Source organism: Pholis gunnellus (genome assembly GCF_910591455.1).
Source record: "Pholis gunnellus genome assembly, chromosome: 21".
Lineage (NCBI taxonomy): Eukaryota > Metazoa > Chordata > Actinopteri > Perciformes > Pholidae > Pholis > Pholis gunnellus.
In genome coordinates this window covers 2,081,671-2,102,216 of record NC_136548.1, presented here as the reverse complement: position 1 = coordinate 2,102,216, position 20,546 = coordinate 2,081,671, and the positions used below count along the sequence as shown (strand labels likewise).

At 41.7% G+C, this 20,546-nt stretch overlaps 1 protein-coding gene across 1 annotated transcript in view; it reads right to left on the bottom strand.

Moving 5' to 3' along the window:
• LOC306713205 (uncharacterized protein MYH16) overlaps window positions 1-16,336 on the bottom strand; it is a gene marked incomplete at its 5' end in the record, with an annotated part of 47,046 nt that extends 30,710 nt beyond the window's left edge. Inside the window, 5 exons of the mRNA XM_079182854.1 lie at window positions 993-1,138; window positions 1,987-2,073; window positions 3,277-3,381; window positions 9,270-9,497; window positions 16,181-16,336. Coding sequence (XP_079038980.1) covers window positions 993-1,138; window positions 1,987-2,073; window positions 3,277-3,381; window positions 9,270-9,497; window positions 16,181-16,336 — 722 coding nt within the window. The remainder of the gene's footprint in view (window positions 1-992; window positions 1,139-1,986; window positions 2,074-3,276; window positions 3,382-9,269; window positions 9,498-16,180) is intronic.
• Between the last annotated feature and the right edge of the window lie 4,210 nt (window positions 16,337-20,546).

Sequence of the window (20,546 nt, the reverse complement as noted above, 5' to 3'; positions counted from 1 at the left end):
CTAGATCATAGTTGGCATAAATGTCTACCTGAAAATGTCAGTGTTTCTGTTGGTGTTTTCCCTTATGATCACTGACTGGAGGGTATTCGTTACTCGTCTTTCTTTTATCACGTCATGACTGATTACAAGTTATAGAGAATTCCACAGAATAATAACGATCTGAACGTTGAAAAAAAAGACATCCAGTAATGTGGCTGAGTAAACCGTACACAGCAGGCTCATGTTTACAATCTGTTATCATTTAATAGCAAAGAATTTCAAAGAGAAAAGGGAGACTGGGAGTCTACAGCCATGCTAGCAGCTCTGTGAGCTGCACTTAGACAATGGAGTGCAGCTTGAGTTAAATGCTAATACCAGCATGCTAACAGTACAATGACAATGCTGACATGCTGATGTTTAGCAGGTCACCATGGTAATTTAGCACATTAGCATGTTAGGCTAATTAGTTTTGCTGGTATTTTGACCTAATGATGAAAAGGTTAGTACCACCAAAGTGCTTACAGTTCATCCTGAGGGGAACATAAATGTCTGAACCAAATTAGTTGTAAAGATACTTCACTAAAACCAAAAAATGCCGACCTCATGGTGGTGCACTATAAAAAGTCAGAGAATCCCGTTTGGGAACCATTGATATCTGTATAAACCTGCAAAGTCCGGTGATCAGCAAATTCTTCAGAACTTCTCCTCCATGACATAAATGAGTGTACAAAATCTAGTGGAAATCCATCCCATAGTTACGATATTTCAGTCTGGACCAAAGCAGTGGACCGACCAATACTGCAATCTCTAGCTAACAATAGATTTCACATCGGCCAATACCACAATTTAATTTCAGCTTCAGAGATAGATTTTGTTGTGTCGGCACTAATAGTAGTTTAGCTGGATGTCATGTTCTTTTCTTTTGCCGCCCCATTTTGTTATGCAACACAATAAAGACATTTGATTTTTTCACATAGTGTAAAATCTATGATGTGAGTGTGCATATCTTTGACCTTTTGATGAGATCTTCCAGTCCACTCCTGTTCTTCTCCATCTCTCCCAGACTCTCCTGTGTAGATCTGGTGTCACCCTCCAGCTTCCTCCTGCTCTTCTCTAAATCACCACGCTGACGGCGCTCCTGCTCCAGCTGGTACTCCAGCTGAACATGGACAACGTAACATGAAGGACAAGATGCAAAATACAATCATAATGCAACACAGCTACTAAAGGTTTAGTTGGAAGTAGGGTTCAACTGTAGTATAGTGGATCTTATCCCCTGATATTTTGTGCCAGTAATCAATATCTTTTTTACTGACCATTTATTACACTTGAGGAGTATTTTAACTGTTTAATATACTGAACTGAACTTTATGCATATGTTTCTACAGATTTGCCAAGGTTGACTTGCTTGGCTGACTGGGTTACAATTAAGTAACCAATAACTTTAAATTTCCATTCCTTAATATTATAGACAAATAGTTGGATCATGACCTTAATATTACTACAGTATTCAATGTGAGCAGCATGTGTTCTTCTGTTGGATGCAAAGGTTAGATCAGATTAATACTGGTCGTATGCTGACGTTTTCTTAAATAAACTGATGTGAAGAATGTTTGTCTTTAGATAAGTTAGTCATTCTAATTTAAATTTGTGCGGCGTCTGATTAGTGTCAAAACCTAAGAAAAGCATGCCTCCTGGTTTAGTCTGTATGTTACATCAGCATAGTCTGAGTGAAGGTCTGTTTGGTTGACCTCTGTAATGGGACCAAAACTTTGTTTCATATTTTGTAAATAGTTTTCTGAAAATAAAACCCTGCTTTTGTAAAACACCTATGAGTCCTCATGCCTGCTAGCTTGGCCCCTCATAGTGGGTCACTAGGGGCCCTTCCCTTTCACGTTGCACATACTGTAGGAACTTGATCCATTGGTAACATAAACATATTAATTAGTGGAGAAAAAATAGGAACAATTAATATTGTGCATAGCAATGTAGTAAATATGAACTTACATCTTCAGCTTGCATCAGTAGCTTGGTTTTGTCTTTGGTCAGCAGGTTCACCTCCTCCTCTTCACTCTGCAGGTCCTCAATGGCCTGCTTTTGGGGTGAAACAAGATGTTTGAGCCTGGGCTGCACATGTGTCCCTTAATCACTGATGCACCATAGCGTTGCCTCACCTCCATCTGTTTGCCACATTGGTGCTCGGAACGACAGTTGTTTGGTTGCAAAGAAAATGTTAGAAGTAATCCCCAGTTTGATCTAATGGATCAGACATTTTCTCTCCTTCCCATCAACTGGGAACAAAAGCATTGGAACACCAGTGACTCTGTGCCTGAAGTTACTAGATCGTATTCTAAGTCAATTCATCTTTTTACAAGCTTCCCTTTGTAGTCCAGACTAAATCCATAATCTAAAACATGTTCAACAAACAGGAAGATAAGGAGGCCTGATGCTAAATTGCTCCCACAGATTACATAATAATGGAGACTGCTACTGTTGGATGGATACATCATTTCTGCCATAGAGTATGATGAGGGTATTGAGGGTTAAGACTTCTTTAGATTTCCAAGCATCTGCTTTACTTTTCAAAGTGGCGAGTGCTGTGTGTGTGATGGGGAGCACATTTTTATGAGTAGGGCTGCAACAACGAATCGATAAAAATCGATTATTAAAAGAGTTGGCAACAAATTTCATTATCGATTCATTGTGTTGCGCGATTATCACTCGAACTCGAGGCTTCAAAACGTCAGTCCACAAACCAATGGGTGACGTCACGATGACTACGTCCACTTCTTATATACAAGTACATTCTATGGGTTTTACAGGTGGGTCCAGGTATGTTGTATTGTGCTTGCACATGTGTAGTATGTGCATGATTCAAATATTTTTTTAAGTCTGCTTAGCAGATGTTTTATGAGGACAAAATGCGTTTTTTGCAATAACAGATTTGTTAGACTTTAATGTACAGTGTGTGGTGAGAAACACTGAATGTTTATAAGAAAACTCCACTGGACACCTCTAATGTCATTCCTGTCATCTTAGAAACGTATTAATAACCCTCATGATTTCATCAGGGTTTTTTTTCCACTATAGGAAATGTAGAATCCAGTGTTCCTGTATCTTGACCTACCTGAAAGACTAGAAGTCAAACTATCTCAGCCTCTGCTGCTTCATTTTTGACCATTCATTTTTTATCTGTCTCTCTGATGTCCTCCAGATCCAATTGAATTGCTTCAAAACTGTATCACTAAAACACTAATATCCTACCCAGAACCTTTACAACACTCACTGTGCTCTCACCTGGCTGAGCTCCACCAGATGGTCTTTCTCCTGCTGGAGCTTCTGCACAACCTCGTCCTTTTGAAAAAGCTTTTCCATCAGCCTCCTTACCTCACTGTCTGTTGACTGAAAAGAGAGAGAACTGTCAGAAACAAAAAATACACTTTAAGAAATATATAATTCCTGTGACTTCATATATTATTAGACAATTGATAGTCTGAATCATCAAACCAATCACAAAAAGCATCATGCTAAGTATAACATTTGTCTTTATCTACAAGATTCTGTTCTAATCTACCTCTTCTTTCTGTGGTTATGAATGTTTTCCTCTTGGGCAAGCAGCCACGATGGCTTGTGACCACAGCGGTTTCCATCTGCAGTCTCTGACTTTGCTTTATCTCCTTACATGACCGAAACAGACATCATTATTTTTCCCTCTCTCTTATGGACATGAAAGCTTTATTTGCATGTCAAATCCTGGCTCTGTTACTGAACTGCAAATGTGACTCAGCAGACTGGATGAGAGATATATTGTGGTGTCATTTTGTTTTACAATACATTTCAGAATGGACAGATAAGTGAATTCTGCTCTAAACTTCAATGCTTCGGCTCAAACACATCATGTTCAGTCATAATGACTATTATGACAGCATACCACAAATATTACACACTGTCATGTCATTTTTTTCAAAGCCCTGTGTCAACTCATCACACAGGTCTGGTCTTGTTGCATCCACTATGAAGGAGTCCTCTCACACTTCACCATGTGGGAGAGCAATTAGCCAAGAAAACCTTCATGAAGCCAGAGGATCAAGTCCTTAAAGGTGCTTAATATGGAATTTAGAGCATGTCTATTGCCTCCGCACGGCTCTCAACATGCTGACAGTTGAGATGGCGGCTAGCGGCTAGCAGTGCTAATAGCACGCACAGTGTAAACAGCATCCAATCCCTGCGCACACAGCTAACAGTGTTTCCCTGAGGAGGAACCAGGCGCTATATGGTTCTGCGTAGACGGTGTTAGTCGGGATGATATTATCAACCGTAACTGATGAATGAGCGCAGTGCAGAGCGGCCATCAACTAGCCCATGAGGCACAACAAAGAGATGTACTAAAATGCACAAGGCCAGCACACCCTATGTCAACAAGGCACAGAGAGGCTCGGATCACAACGACTTCATTCTCCTCTCAGGTAGACATTACACCGCTGTATATTTACATTTCAAATAGTTCTGAATCCCGTAAGTAGAACCTTTAAGACGATGACCCAGGTCAAATTAATCAGTGTGCATTTTCTCTTTATCACAATCTGCAGTGTTGTGAGTACAGTACATTCTTGTGGCATTCCTGAACAAAGATAGCATCTTAATCCTTTAAGACACCTCAATGAAGCAGATAAAGGGGTTTGGTGAGGTGGGGTAACGGAGAAGTGCTTTTAGTGTCTACACAGAAGAGACAGCTCACAGCATGAAAAAAGTCCTCCTTCAAGAGTTCAAGCTGGAACTATCAAACAAGAAGGCATTTAACTGTGACTTGAAATGTATAACACAGATATAGGTCAAACTGAGTAGAGAGATAGAGAGTTACTTTATTAATCCCGCGAGGGGAAATTTAGGGTCTAGGGTTCCCTGCTCCACTACCTTTTGTAGTTCATAGGGCTTTACTTTAGGGCAACGGTTTATGTGTGTGCCAAGCCGTCACAATAAATTTGTACAATTACAACGATTGTAAAATAATGTTAGCCTTGGGTGTGCCTGTTGCGAAGTAGACATCTTTTCAACTAGATAGCACACTAGCTAACTAACACTGTTTGCGATCAACTCCTTGATCACACCAAAATATGGTAAACTCTATTGCTGCTCACTTTAGAAAGCTGCAAGAAAACGTGTTCTTTGTTTAGATTATCAGACGGACAATGTATCATAGCTGTTTGTGTCTGCATGTGGATATGAACCCACGGTGGTCCAACAGCGCAGGCTAACTTTACCGTCAGGGAAGATGTTGCTAAGCTAGCGTCAATGACGTGGTGATGTATGAACCATAGACTGTATATAAAGTATTTTATACAAATTAAATCATTACACTGATCTTTATGTTTGAAACAGATAATCATGGTTATGGAAAGGTGAAGTTTTCTCCACATCACTTACTTTACTCAGAGCAGCTGTCAGAGTCGTCAATCATGAAACCACACCCCCTTTTTAATAGCATCAGAGAATCAATTAAAATGTTACACCTAAACATACATCAGATTAATAAGAACTACCTAAATGACAGAAACAAACTTTGGTTAATATTTATTCAACATGTACTTAGATTTTTTTGTTTGGCCCATGTCCCATCCGCTAGCATGAAGGAGGTGGGTTTTATGACATATTCTGCAGCCAGCCAGTAGAGCAGATGTCCATCTCTAGTCTATGGTTCAAAACAAATTGATGGACTTAAACTTTATTTATGTATGAAGGCACATACATTGAATTTGACCTCTGCATTTAACCCATCCTAAGCATAGGATCGGTGGGCTGCTGTGAAGTACAAGGGTAGCAACTTGGGGTTCAGTGACTCGGTCAAGGACAGAAATTGACTGACAGTTACAAAGCCCTCACAAAGTCTCTGGTCTTCAGAGACACAAACTTGTGCGAGTCAGTCACACTATGATGAGTGCAATTGAAAAGCTGCAGCTGTAAAAAAAAAAAGCCTGCCTTCCGTTTTAAACCTATTGTGACCTGTTACCTTTTGGGAAAGGGTTTGTTAAGTGTTTGTACAGAGCAATACACAAGTGTTTGAAATGTTCTTTATTTTCATTATAACTATTATTTACCAAAGTTGCCAGTGTGCAAAATGTTACCTCAGTCTGCAGCAAGAAGATGTCCATCTTCTACACTACTTATTCACTTCACTCAAGCTTCAACCACACACATTTTGACTTCCTTGTGAAACGGAAGCACTAGTTGTTTTCTGATCCACTTAACTACGTAAAAGTACTTCAAACCCTTAGAGGGAAACCTGATTGTTTCAGTTAATCTTTTCCCAATTTGCAACAGTTTGATGTGAAGGAAAACTTTGAGAATTTTGAATATTAGCTTATTAGCTTCCTTGCCTAGTTAGATGAGAAGATTGATACCATTCTTGAATGTCTCTATGCTAAATATGGCAGCTTACCCGAGAACGCCCAAAAGGTCTCAATTCTGCTCTGAGGCTCTGTTCCAAATGTCGTAGAATGGACTTTTCATACAAAAATATTATTAATGCTTCATACACGCTATATACCAAATTAACGAAGAGATTCTGTTCAACCCTATCCTGCAAGCCAGTGTACACACTCCAAACACAATTCTACACAAACTCAAATAAACAACTAAAAGAATGTCCACAATATCCCTCTTTTTTCGCCATTGCTGAGCCGACCACACACTCCAGTAGGCGCTAATAAGAAGAAGCTAAATGCTAACACGGAAAACCGAAATAGCAGAAGACACGCCAATAACACACTGAATCCAAAGATATCTTCACTATTTATCTAAGTGAAACCACCACAGAGCTGTGAGCAAACAAGCACCAGAACAACAAACCGCTTCAACGCTAATATTTCATAAACTCCTTACCTTTGTGCTGTTTTGATGTAAACAAAGGCATATTTCCCCGGGTCCTACTGTTCTATTAACATCCTGTGGCGGGGGAAGCAGCTAGCTTGGCTCTGTCCTAAGCTCTGAACTGTTTCCTGAAGAAATTGGGATCAGTCTAACTTAGGGTAACTAACATTTGACCTATTTCAGTTTTGGGCCAATGGGTTTGACCCATGGGGGCGGATCACAGTTTTCGGTTATTTTATTGGCTTAAAATTCTGTCAAACAACTCGAAGATCGCATCATACACTCCTCACACTCTTCAGGTTCAAATCTTATGTCACATGTGCAAATCGGCCAATCACAGGTTTTAGTAAGGTTCAAATACATTACGTAAAACTCAAATTCTGACGAAAATGAGCCATATTTTACAGGTTTTTATACAGCCAAAGCTCTCAAAATTATGCCAAACGGCTGTATTAGATAGGATCAACACTATTAGTGATAAAAGAAGTGAAATATATAGTTATATAGTATATAAAAGTCCAATAAAACAGCTGTTTGTGCTACTTCCAAAATCAGAATTGACGTTGGCTGACCTCAGCTGACCTTGATTTCTCAGGCATACTTCACTTTATCAAAGCCAATTTATTATTTAAAAGGACTGCTGACATGTTGTGATATGATTTGGGAGAGTTTAGGCCAGCTTCTGCATCATTTCAAATCAATAAAAGTGCTTTTTAGGTTAAAAAGAAATGTCGAACCTGAACATTTTCAATTTGAGCTGTGTGTAACATTCGTCCAGCATTTACCAGTAACATATACAATGATATGTACACATCTTAACAAAGCTCACATTTATTTGTGTTATTTTGCCATTTAAATTATTCAAATAGACCTTGTAGTTAGCGAGATAAGCCCCTTTGCGTAAGGGTAGGACATTTTCGAGCACAGGGCTAAAAATAGGCCTAGGGTTCATTAACATAAAGACTGGAAACGGGGGAAGCAGCTAGCTTGGCTCTGTCCTAAGCTAGCTGCAGTGTTGATGTCAATGTCAGACTTATCCTTATACTGATCGACCAGGAGTGGAATCAGCAAAACTTTATTGGAAACACATCGCTCAAACATAAACTACTTCATTGTGCACCAATATTGCAACAACATGAGAAAAGGCTGGTCAGCTGGAGCTTAATGTGTAAAGGTGAGTTCACACCAAACGCGATGAACGCGGCGCGAATCGCGTTCATCGCATCCATCGCGCCCATAGCGCCGCCGGCATCGCCGCCGGCATCGCCGGGGACTATTTGTGTTAATTTGCGTGCATCGCGATGGACGCGCCAGAAAGGGGGCGTGGCTTATCGACCTGGAAGCCAACTGTCCGCTATTTCTTTCCGTTATTTCTTTCCGTTATTTCTTTCCGTTATTTCTTTCTGTTATTTCTTTCCGTTATTTCTTTCCGTTATTTCTTTCCGCAATCAACCATGAAAGGAATAAGGACAATTGCGGCTTTGTACTTGTTGTGGAAGTCCCTCAAACGTTCGCGGTACAGATATGAGGACGTATCATAGAGCTCAGGGATGCCACAAACCGCGACTATCAGCTTGTCCTCCATTTTTTGGGATTTAGCAACGGCAGGACTTCACTGATGACGGGGAGAGCAACTCAACGCTGATTGGCTATCGCGCTGGAGCGTCACACGATTTTTTCGCAGAAGTTCAAATATTTCAACTTCTGCGTTTGGCGCGTTTGATGCGTCAAATGCGCCAAACGCGCCGCGCTATCGCGCCATCGCGTCCATCGCGTCTGTACATAGACTTTGTATGTAATCGCGCCGCGTTCATCGCGTTCATCGCGTTTGGTGTGAACACACCTTAACTGACCTGCTTAAAGCAATAATGTCTGCAAGCTTCAGGTTTGTGAAAGAAAAGACCACCTGCTTTTTGTAGCCGTAAAAAATTCACTAAAGAAAGAAAGTTTATGGCTCAAAAGAAATTCAAATGTTGTCATGTGATTGACTATCCACATTTGAATACAGTGCTGACCTACTTTGATTTATAGAGTTGAGATAAACAGCTTCAGATGTTATCATCCGATTGAATGGGTGTTATCAGCAGTTCTCAGCCTCATAGATATGTGTTAGGAGGGGCCTTCTACACCTAGTATGTTCAGAAGGTCTTTATCATCTATTTACCTGGTTGATCACCGATACAAATAAGAAGACAAGGTCAACCTCTACTGGCCGTAGTAGCGTGAAACCACCGTACTTTTGTTACATAACTTACATACTTATTTTAACCCTAACCACTATGTTTTCCAAAACCTTAAATAGGTAATTTCGTTTTAATTCCAAATGATTTGTGGTTTTAAATGTACATTGACATAACTAGCAACAACAGTAGCAACCATCGGCCAGGAGCCTATCCTGTGGCGAGGTTCACACAATGTTCTACCTGTTTATCGCACGTGGCCACAGTCAGGGTGCTCTCCAGATCATCCAGGTCTCTCCTGAGGCTGCTGCACTCCGCCTCCAGTCTGTCCCTGTGGAGGGCCAGCTGGGCTGAGCAGACCTCCTCTTCCTCCAGACGGTCTGACAGGCTTGACAGCTGCCGCTCCAGCTCGCGCTGGGCCTTCTCTAGCTGGACGCAGCGCTGCTCGGATGCCTGGGCACTCTCCTGCTCCTGGAAGTAAACAAACACAAAGAGAGTTAGATCTACATCTGCTGATGTCAAACAGTACTTCATACATTTGGCTTTTTTTCCTAATTATTTTTCTTAATTTCATGCACCATATATTTCAGATTTTGGGTTGTCAGAAATTCATTTGTGGTGGACATATTATCATTCGTGATTCTTTATCCAGATGTTCTGCTGTGAATCTGGAGCCCAGTATAGAGCACCTGCTTACTGGGGCTTTTGTTAGATTTCTATCACAAGCTTAGAAAAGATAATTCCATCCTTAAACCCTTTTCTTTTGACAATTTACAAATTCTTGATGGAGTAATTCCCATTGACAAAATATCAATAATTAGCTTGTCATCTTTTTAAAGCACAAAAAACCAACATGAACATATGAAGCATCGCGTTAGTTCATGCAGCTGTAACCAGCCGACAGCCAGCCGATTGAATCACCAATCACAGCCCACTCTCACTTCAAGGAGGTTTATTTAAATATCCCTCCTCACTGATTCATTCTACACCAACGCTGTTACAGAAATGTACTTCTGGCTCATTCCTGTAAACCCTTGGGGGTTGGTGCTCGGTAGCTGCTGGCTAACCCGGGGAGCATTCAAAGAGCGGAGCCATAGGCGCCAGGTTTAACTGTATTTCCATTTGTTGCAAGCGTTCCTGACTGAATTATCCTAACATGACTATAACCAACCTGTAAATATACGCTAGTTTTAGTGGGTAGACAAACCTAACAGTGAAAGGAAGAGTGACATTTCTTTTGTCAAAATAAGTAAAAGGCTGAGGGATAAAACATTAATCTCAAGGGATTCGCTGAATAAAAGCGTCTGAAGCAATGATAGAGACAATTTGTTCATACAAAGAGGATCTTACCGCACAAGATGAAACTTATCCTCCCTCAAGCTAGAATAAACCTTCCCTTAGTTAGTTTGCAGTTGCCTTAATAGATCACAGCTGAAGAGGCAACACAGTGACGTATAGTATGACTTGATAAGCAAGTTCTACCAAACACCAGATGACTTAGTCAATTGCCATCCATAACAGGAGTGAAAAGAGCTGATTGTGAGAACCTTCTCTGGTTACTGTTACTTTCTTAAGGACCAGTCTTCATAGGCAAGGCATTTGGAGTGAGCTAACAGCATACCCAAATAACTGGGCATTTGTGAAATGATCAGACGACCACATTTCCATCTGCTTTTATTTCCACAACAGCACTTGGTTTGAGCTATTTCCCTGCCTTTTCTGAAACCTCCACATCCTTTTCATCTTTGTGTCAAGTTATTTGTACCTTTATCACTTTCACCTGGTGATAGCTGAGCAGTTGCTGGCAGGTATGACAAGAAGATCAATCTTAGCTTCAACACACAAAGGACACGTGCACACAAATATGAACTAAAGACATTGTGGTGTAATGTCTACCTGAGTAGAGAGTGAAGTCTCTCTCTCCCTCTGTGTGTGTTGTTATCGGAGCTTCTTCTTGCTTTGTTGAAGCACGAGCTGCCAGGCCGGCAGCTCGTGCTTGTGTGTCTGCAACGACCACTGCGGTTTTGTGTGATTGAATACAACCTACAACCTACAACTGGCTAGCCCCCCGTCTGGACAAAACAAAATCAAACTCATCAAGCCGTCCGCGTAGCAGCGGCTGAGTCGCGGCTAGGTACAGGAGTGTGTGCACTGGTATAGTTCCGTTAGCTGTTATCCCTCCACTGTGAGCGCAGAGTAGCAGATGGGGGTCGGCGGAGATGCACTGAGCTGTGGCATCACTAGCAGTCCCTAGGAGTGGTGAAGGTGGCGGCTAGTCCATGTCGATGTGTCCTTGAGCAAGACACTTAACCCCATTCACGCACCGTAGCTGTGCCTACGGTGCGTGAATGTGATAGAATCTGATAGGCAGTTGTCACTTGCCATCAGTGACAACTGATGGGTGTGAATGGGTGAATGATGACAAGTAGTGTGAAAGCACTTTGAGTGGTCGAAAAGACTAGAAAAGCGCTATACAAGTACAGTCTATTTACCATTACCATTTAGGAGTCAGCAGGCGTTCAATGGCACTATAAAACAGGCAATAGAAGGTGTTTTGACAAAGTGTGAGTCATCACAACCACGAGGTCCAGGAGCCCGAAGCCATAATTGGCCACCCAAAATATGATGCAGTTTGCTGCAGCAGAATGAGAGATTAGCCGTGGACAGACACAAAGGTGCACACACACTCACTCATGGACGCACACACGGACCGATCTCATGATCTTTCCGGTGTAGAAAATAACTAAATTAATGATGGCTGTATTCCATTTAGCTGCTTGGGTCACACTATCCTGGCTTACAGAGACACTAAAACAGAACCATCGTTAATTATTAACACCTCTGCTTTGCCTTAATCAAAACATCTGCTGTTAAAAGACCAATTGAGCTTTAGCTCTACTGGTACAATTAATTTTTGCTTCTCAGAAATATACAGTATGTAGATACTAGTATAAGTTAGCAAGAGTTACCCACAGCTGCTAATCTGTGCTCCAGTGTGGTGCTATAGCTATCCCAATCAAGTTCTTCAGGTTCTGGTTCTGGTCCAGGATCTGCATTGTTTCCATTGGCTTCCTCAGAGTCATCAGAGAGGGAGTGGCAACGCTGATGGCGCCTAGAAGACATCAGTCCTCAAGTCTATTCACTCTGTGGCTTTGCAGACTTCACCTGTTTGGCAATGTAGCAACTTGCCCACCTGTTCTGAGTGTGTTTCCGCACTAGTGCGAAGACGCTTATTCACTTTATTTGCTTGGCGCACAGCTGTTCTGGTTGTTCCAGGTGGGTTTCAGCAGGAGGAACAGTTTGAATGAACTCACTGATGGTGCTCCAGTCTGTACTCTCCCAGCAGATCCTCTGACTCGCAACACATAAGCAGCTCTGCTCACCTTTTTTTTGTGCCTTCCTCACCCTACTGTCAGTCTTCTATTGCTCAACCCTCTCTGTGAGACTTTCTTTTCTTTTGCTCTTTCTCTCCTCTCAATCAAGCGTTCATCTATGTTTCATTTCAGGGTGAGCTGGTATACACTACTAAAGTCCAAACATTCCTCCGTACGTACTCCCAGCCTGCTCTGTCCACTCTTGACTGAGTTTTACCACGACAACTTCTCCAGCCTTTTTTTCTTCACTGTAGTCTCCTCCCTCCAGAAACAGGTGGCTCTTCCCACTCTCAGGGGATCCTAAGGTGTCCCACAGGGACGGCGGTTGGTGTAGGATGTCAGATCAGGAGAAAAGCCTAGAATGTTGTGCCGTTCTTTCACAAAAACACAGCCCTCAGCTGTGCAATCAAAGGCACAGAAAGACAAGAAAACAAGGGTAGTACTCCAGAGTCAGAAATGCAATTTCTTCTCTCAGTCTACGTTATAATTGACATAAATGTCTTGTGTGACCACGCCCACACAGTCCCCCACAATGCCACAGCATTCATCTCAGCAAGAACAACGAGGCATATTGTGCTTTAGATTCAAGTGTGGAGGAGACTCATAAAGACTAGCCTAAGCATTTCCATATCTAGAGTTAACATCAAGCAGTGTCAAAAGATGGTATAATGATTAAGGTATGGCTCTTAATAATCGCGTAAGAAATCTGGCCATTAAAATATAAACTAGTGAAGAAAAACAGACTATAAGTACTGAATGATTACGTAGAGGTATTTCAACATTCTTACTTAATTTGCATTTTGAAAACTAGAACACATTGAGAAGAACAATATAAATTGACACGTATATGTGTACTAAACTATCCACCTTATCTTTATTATGTTAACATTTAAAGAATGTGCATATTTCAGAACATGTGTTTGTCTACTTCATCAGAAACTGCAGACAGAGGGTAACCAAAATACAAATGCAAGTTTTGAGTAAAAGTTACTCAAGTCCAGTACATTCATTGCACAGCATTTGATAACAATAGCAATTCTCGGTCTCAACCAAAGGCTGTGGAAAAGCAACCATACATGGCCTCTCTAAATTATATCAAGCTAGAATAACACGGATTCTAAAACTGCCCAAAAGTGGACACAGTTATATGAGCAAGGATATGCACTCCGCCAGTGCCACTGAGCCGTGGAAGACATCCAGCCACCCCAAAAAAAACATTGGATTTCTGAGAATTCATTTTTTGACAATGTGGTCTGGCTTGTTGTGTGGAGAGGCAGCACAGAGAGATCTGTTCATGTAACGCCCACTTGAGCTGGTGAAGTCAGAGACACAAGCTGCCTCTCCAGACACCACTTAAGTCAAACACTCATATCTGTCAGGAAGGCTGCCAGGGAATCAGATATGCACAAAGTTGTGTAATAATCTAATTTTCATCATACCTAGCATTAACATTTAGCTTAAAAGCACTGTGTCCAAGTACAGCCTCACAGAGCTGCTAGCATGGCAGCAGACTCTTAGTCTTGTTTTTTACTCTCCATGGTAGCTATTATACTATGGGTTAAAAACATCCGGCAGCTGAACCTCCTCTCCCCAAGGTGTTATCACTCATCTTGCCTTTAGGGTGTTAAAAGGCAGCCGGCAATTAAATGGCAAGTTTGGAGGTTTTCTACCTCATAGATATACTCTGACTCTCAAAATATGGGTTGCATTTGGCACGGAGCAGCAAAACATAATCAAATGTTATATGTGTAACTGGAAGGCTTTCCAGCAATGCTTTCATCTACTACAGTAACAGTGACCTAACATTACCTTATCACTCTGTAATCAGCATCAACTGAAATTCAGATCTCCTGGTAAATTAATGAATATGACTTAAAACAGCAGTGTAAACGGGAAACTGGCCTTCATAGTTTTTCATGGTTCGAGCCTTAGAGTTGTAAGGCAACTTGCTCACATTAGTAATGTTAACATTCTGATGTTTAGCATGTTCACTGTCTATGTTTGCTAGCACTAAACAAAGCACAGATCAGGTTGAGGGAAATGTCACTAGTTCTAGTGCAGTATAGTTCAAGTGTTGCCTAGGTTTTTATCAGCCAAACTGCAACAGTGTCTCCTGTTTGACTTTTCAAGAATAGTAGCCTATCAGTGTAGGCCAACTAGCACTGCATACTGTCTGACTCTGGTACATGAACAACATGGCAAGACCAGAGACATGCGGTATTCTAAGCTTGGTATTCTTTGGCATACAGGCAGTATAGCTGGTTTCACTAACAGCAAAATCTACTCAGGTGGAGTGTATGGTTTTGTACAGAGATGCAGCATTGGAGGCGGGTCCCTGTTCATGCCTGGGGAAATGGCTCAGTGGAGCATGAGCAAAAAAAGTTTGACTGTTAAGTGTAGAATTCAAATGAAATACCAAGATTTCTAGCAATCTTCAGCATCCATGCACACTAGTGTTTTCTTTAACCCCGCCTCCCAGCCCTCGGACCAGCCCAGGAGGCAACCTTCGGTTCTGCTGAGTGAAATTATGGTCCATTTAGAGTCACATAGACCATAAAGTTGAGTATGCTTTAGGGCGGGGCTACATTGGGATTGACAGTTCGCTACCGTACCAGAGTTAGTCTATCGGAAAAAGTATTTTTGGGTGTAATGACATCACATGATGTCCACCATTAATTTTCACTGTGGGAAATCTGCTGCCGCTCTTCCCGGGTGCTTGTTTTGTAGTCCGAAACCGTCTCAGCAGCAAGTACATGCAGCTACGGTAAGCCCCGACTGACAATATGTCAGTCAGTCATCAGTCCTGAATAAAGCAAGAGTAGGCTGTGATTGTTTATGAAACTGACTACGTAGACATGCACCAAATATTCATTTTTTCATTCAATATCGAAATAGACAATATTCCTAATAAGCTATTTACATGGCTAATGAAAATTTATATTCCACTAATGTTCCACAGTATTTGTATAGTGTTTTTCAACCACCTTCTCCCAAAATCTGTTGATGTCCAAGTCCTTCATGAGGGTTATAAGTAGGTGTGTTTCTCCTTCCCACCAGAAATGTGGGTTTTTCTTTTGGTCATGCATCTGTACACCAGCTTTGCAAACTATTGGCTAGTTGGTTTGTGTACGACGCACAGAGCTGGTCGTAAACAGGAAAGAGGCCGTGTGTCGCAAAGTGGCATAAAAAAACCTATTGAGATGCATATTATTAAGGTGCTGTATACATGTCCAAAAAATGCTCCCAAAACCCAAATAATATCAGCAAATATCCCAATATCCCAAATGCTCCATTTGAAATAAGGCCTAATTCAGAATATCCAAACGGAATATGATGTTTGTTTACATAAGCCATATCAAATAATAGTCGAATATGACATGTAATATGTAATATGACATGTGCATGTAAATGTAATCGATGTTAAAGGCAGTAATGCTGCCTTTTTAATTGGTGGAAGTTAGTTTTTAGAGTGTCAGGCTAGATTTTGAATGTCATTTTTGTGTTGGACCAACTGAACAAACCAATATATGTTACTAGCAAGGCAAAAAACATTAAAAAAACAAAATACTCGACAACGCACCATCTGAGCAAGAAAGCAATCTTAATGACAGAAAACCACTGAAGCTCAAAGCAGGGCACAGGAGAGAATATAAAAGGTTTGGGTATTTAAACTATATAGCTGTCAGTAGCATTCTATTACCCATGTCGTCAATCTTACAGACTTTCACCAAATGCTCACCTCAAAGTTTATCTCTCATGACCAATTTGTACATACAGTACATTCATTCCTTCCTTCGCCTTGCACTTGTCTCTCATCTCCTCTCCACTCTCATTCATCTCTCCCTGCCAGTCTTTTGTCCCACAGTTTGCTTTGGGCCCCTGAAACTTCGGAGCCGTTCCAGACTGAAACTTTTTCCACATGCAGAACTCGGGCATCTGGATAGCTCTGCAGGAAGGCTCCACATTTATTTCCCATTAGCAATAATTGAGGGGTAAATAGTGGACTTTTCTCTGTAAATATCCATTTGAACCAAAGATGGTTGAAGCAATAGTAAGAAGCAAAGAAAAATATCCCCCCCCCCCCTTCATGCCGTGGTAATCCTCTAATTCCTCTAATTTTCTTTTCATCGTCTGTGATTTTATTTGTGTTTTTTTACTGCTCTTGTGAGTAGTTAATCACAAAGAGTTATTTCCCTTGATTTGTAGGCATGCTGGGAGCATAGTTGGGATTGCAATTGGTGGTCAGTCAAGAGCAGGTCAAAATTACAAATTTACAAATGTTAGCATAAGACACAAACACAAGTAAGATGATGAACACGATGAACATTATACCTGCTTATCATCACAGTACGAGCATTGTCACTACGAGAATGTTGCTTTACTAAAGTTAGCATTTAGCTCAAAGCAGTGCTGGAGCTAAGTAACCCGCAGCTTCACATAGTCTTTAGCATTGCTGTATAGCTTTTATCTTGTTATGCTAACTACCAACCTCTTCTTCTGGAATCAAAACATTTTAAAAATCAGATGGTTTGAGTAAAGCAGAGAGCGACATACCTCCTTCTACTACTACATAACAAAGGACAGAGACTAAGAGTAGCTAAGTGGAAACATTTTTCTTTTTCTTCTTCATCTTCTATCTCTTTCTTGGAGAAGATAGTATGAATAACTTTGTGCACATTAAAAAAAGGAAATCAAAAGAATTTCGGTCTGTCAGGACAGTGTATTAAGGTTGATTAGAGGTAGGAATTCATCCTACCCCTGATGAAAGATGTGTGAGGTGTACTTTCAGACTCAGCATAGGTATAATGAGGAATGGGACAATTGTTTCCCCTGGAAAACTGGAAGGCTTCCTACAGGCAGCACTAAATAGCTCTGACAAGGGGTCACATTTCTCACTGGAATGAAATCAGATGGGCTACAAGGTATGAATTATGCCAGCTGATCTGTCTTCTCCACAAATTAACTTTATGATTTAGGGTAATAAAAAAGGAATGAGTAGTTATTGTTATCAATTCACCTCTAATCAAGATCATTTCTACGTTAAGGAAGAAGCATATATTCAGTGATTTAAGACAGTACAGTAGTTGTTTGGTTTATGATCATCATTCTAAAGTTTAGAATCACATAATTCACTAAATAAAACTGACAGTGTAGATAATACAAAGGCACATACAGACAAAGATCAACCGTGACACATGAATTTGTCATATTCAGACGGCAGTAAAAGCAGTCCAACTCCTCGAGGCAGTAGTCTTAGCAGGGCATTTCAGACGTCCCTTCGTCCAGGAACGCTTTCCAGCTCTTCCTGGGGGACCCTGAGGCGTTCCCTGGCCATACGAGAAAAATATTCTCTCCAGCAACGATTAGGCTTTGCCTCTGTGTTCTGTGTCTTTGTGTAGCTCCACACCCTCCTCACTCCCTTCACCTGCCCCTGGTCAACTAATCAAGCACTCCCTCCTCATTAGCACAACTCCCCTCACCTGTTCTAGCCACTATTTAGACCCCAGTTACACACACACACTCCCTGCCTGATCATTGTCATGTCTACCCGCCTGTTCGGCTTGTCCTGTTCCCTGCCTCCCTGCCTCCCTGCCTGCCCTGTTTAGGATCTGCTGGATTTTTCCCCTTGTCTCTTGTCTCCTCCGTGGATCCCCTGCTGTGTCCTGTGAGTGTCCTGTATTGATTCCGTGTAAATAAATATGTTGCAAGCTCCTCTGCCTGGTCTGAGTCCTCCAGCATGCCCCGTGACACCAGTCTGTTCTGGTTCTACCCCGGGGCCTATTACCAGTTGAATGTCCCCAGAAAACCTGTGAAGGGAGTCCTGATCAGATGCCCGAAACACGTCAACTGGCTCCTTTCAACTCGAAGGAGCAGCAGCTCTACTCCGAGCTCCCTCTGGATGTCTGAGCTTGTCTCCCTATCTCTAAGACTGAGCCCAGCCAGCCTACGAAGGAAACTCATTCTGTCCGCTTGTATCAACGACATTTTTCTTTCAGTCACTACCCAAAGTTTATGACCATATATAGGTGAGGGTCAATAATTCACACTTATGCCTAATTCACACAACTTAATGGCAAATCATCCCTCGTTTCTGTTCAAAGATGCAAGCGGAAAGGTTTGATCTGTCATGGAGTCTGTCAGAGAGCGACATCCAAAGAGAGGGCAAGACACAAGTTGAGGGGAAACCTAGGAGAGGGGGTGACTGTAACACCAGGAACTTATTTGCATGTGTTGTATTTGCAACACAGACCCAAGCTGTTACAGCCATGGTGTTGGATGTTTGCAAGAATATACACAACACATAACACAGTAACTGATCTACAGTAAAAATGTGTAGAAACAGACTGTTATGTAAATATGTCAACGACGAGCATGACTACAGCTGTGTCACTCAACTCGCGTGTTTTCGTGACTAAACATAGTTTGGAGACCTCTTCAAGGATTCCTCCCAGTGAAAGATCTTGTAGTGTGTGACCTCCTGACGCCGGTCAGTCATGTAGTGTGAAAAACAGAAAATCAGTTCCAGTGTAAACCTAAATAAGATGCTAAACTGCTCACAAGCTAGTCTCTAACTCTAAACATGTCTGTCTGCCATTTGGTGGTGGTCAGTTAGTGTACAGTGGATGCATCAGGGCCTTGTGGAACGATGTGAGAAAGATGTGGGTTTGTATTTCACACACTAAGACTTGTGGTAACACCTCCTTCCAACCAAACGGGATGTGCCACTCAAACAGTCGTCGTCGCAGTAAACCAATCAATCACACAGTGCACCTCAGGCCAGGAAACAGCATGGTGCCCCACAGAAGTATGACAGTAGTCTCAGTAAAAAACACACTCTGTACTTGCTCTCTCAATAAAACGATCAGCTGGAAAATGGTCAACACAGCAGTAAAAACCCACAGAGAGAAATGCAGCATTAAAACAAGCTTGAGCACAGTCCCTCTGCTAGGGTATCATTATCCACTTCATTTCATCCACCAAGGGTTGGTATAATGACTACGTACAAAATCCCTTATCAAGCAGAAATTTAGACTGAATCACAAATCCTGTGAGTTCTACAGTATCAAGTTAGTGAAACAAAAGCGGAATGACTTTTGTAAAGGGATAAAATGAGAAAAGAGAAGGAGCAGCAAAGAGCACGATGCAACAGAGCAGAGCAGCAGACTTACAGTTTGGTATTTAGTGGCCACCTCATTCTTTTCCTTGTTAGGCTGAGTGCTCTGCTCCTCTAGCTCACAGACCTTGGAGAGGAGTCGGTCAGTCTGCTCTATGGCTCTCCTCAGCTCCTCTCTCTTTCATCCCTGCCTGCTGTGTATGAATGTGCTGCTGCAATGGCAGAGACCTGACCTGGAACAATGCGGGTTCTTACAGAAAGCCAGATATTTCAGCTTGGCTTGCTGGCTCTCTGAGTCTCTCGCTTTTGTTCCCTTCTGTGTGGAGTCTGCACTGTCTGCTGCTGAGTGGTCTGGAGTCAAAGGGGGAAACTACATTTTTCACCTCCAGGTAGATGAGAAAGATAAGCAACATTTTTTTCTTAATGCAACATATGTCATTGTAATGTAAATATGTCACTGATACATTCATTATGGCTACTTTCACTCCAAGTGCTCCAAGTGCTCAATTCAAATGTGTTGGTAAGATCCAGCTTTTTAGTTTGGCTGTGTGAACTGACCCGCATGCACAAGCGAACAATAACAAAGACGCATAAAGCTGTCGTACAGAAGTAAACGGAGGTCACGGAGGTCAGCGTTTATGGTTTCATTTATCAGTTGATGTGCAGTGGAAGCTAGCAAATGTGTGACCAGATTACTGCCCTTCCACTGACTACCTCCAGACACTCATTTTCTGCATTTCTTTGTGTCGCACAGAACAACGTTTTTTCTCAGGACGACATTTCGTTGAAAACACAAGTTAGGTTTAGACAACAAAACAAACGACAGGTTAAGGAAACAAAACCACAACCATAAAACCACAACGCAGTGTCGAACACAGTCCTCCGGTTGAAAGTCCTGTGTTTCCTGAACTGCCATGATACTGGGCTGTGTATTCACCTAGTAACTCCCACCAGCACATAATTGTGACAAATGTTGATTCCAAGTGACGTAAAAGTCGCATTAATTGCAATGTGACTGTTCAGACTGAGGAT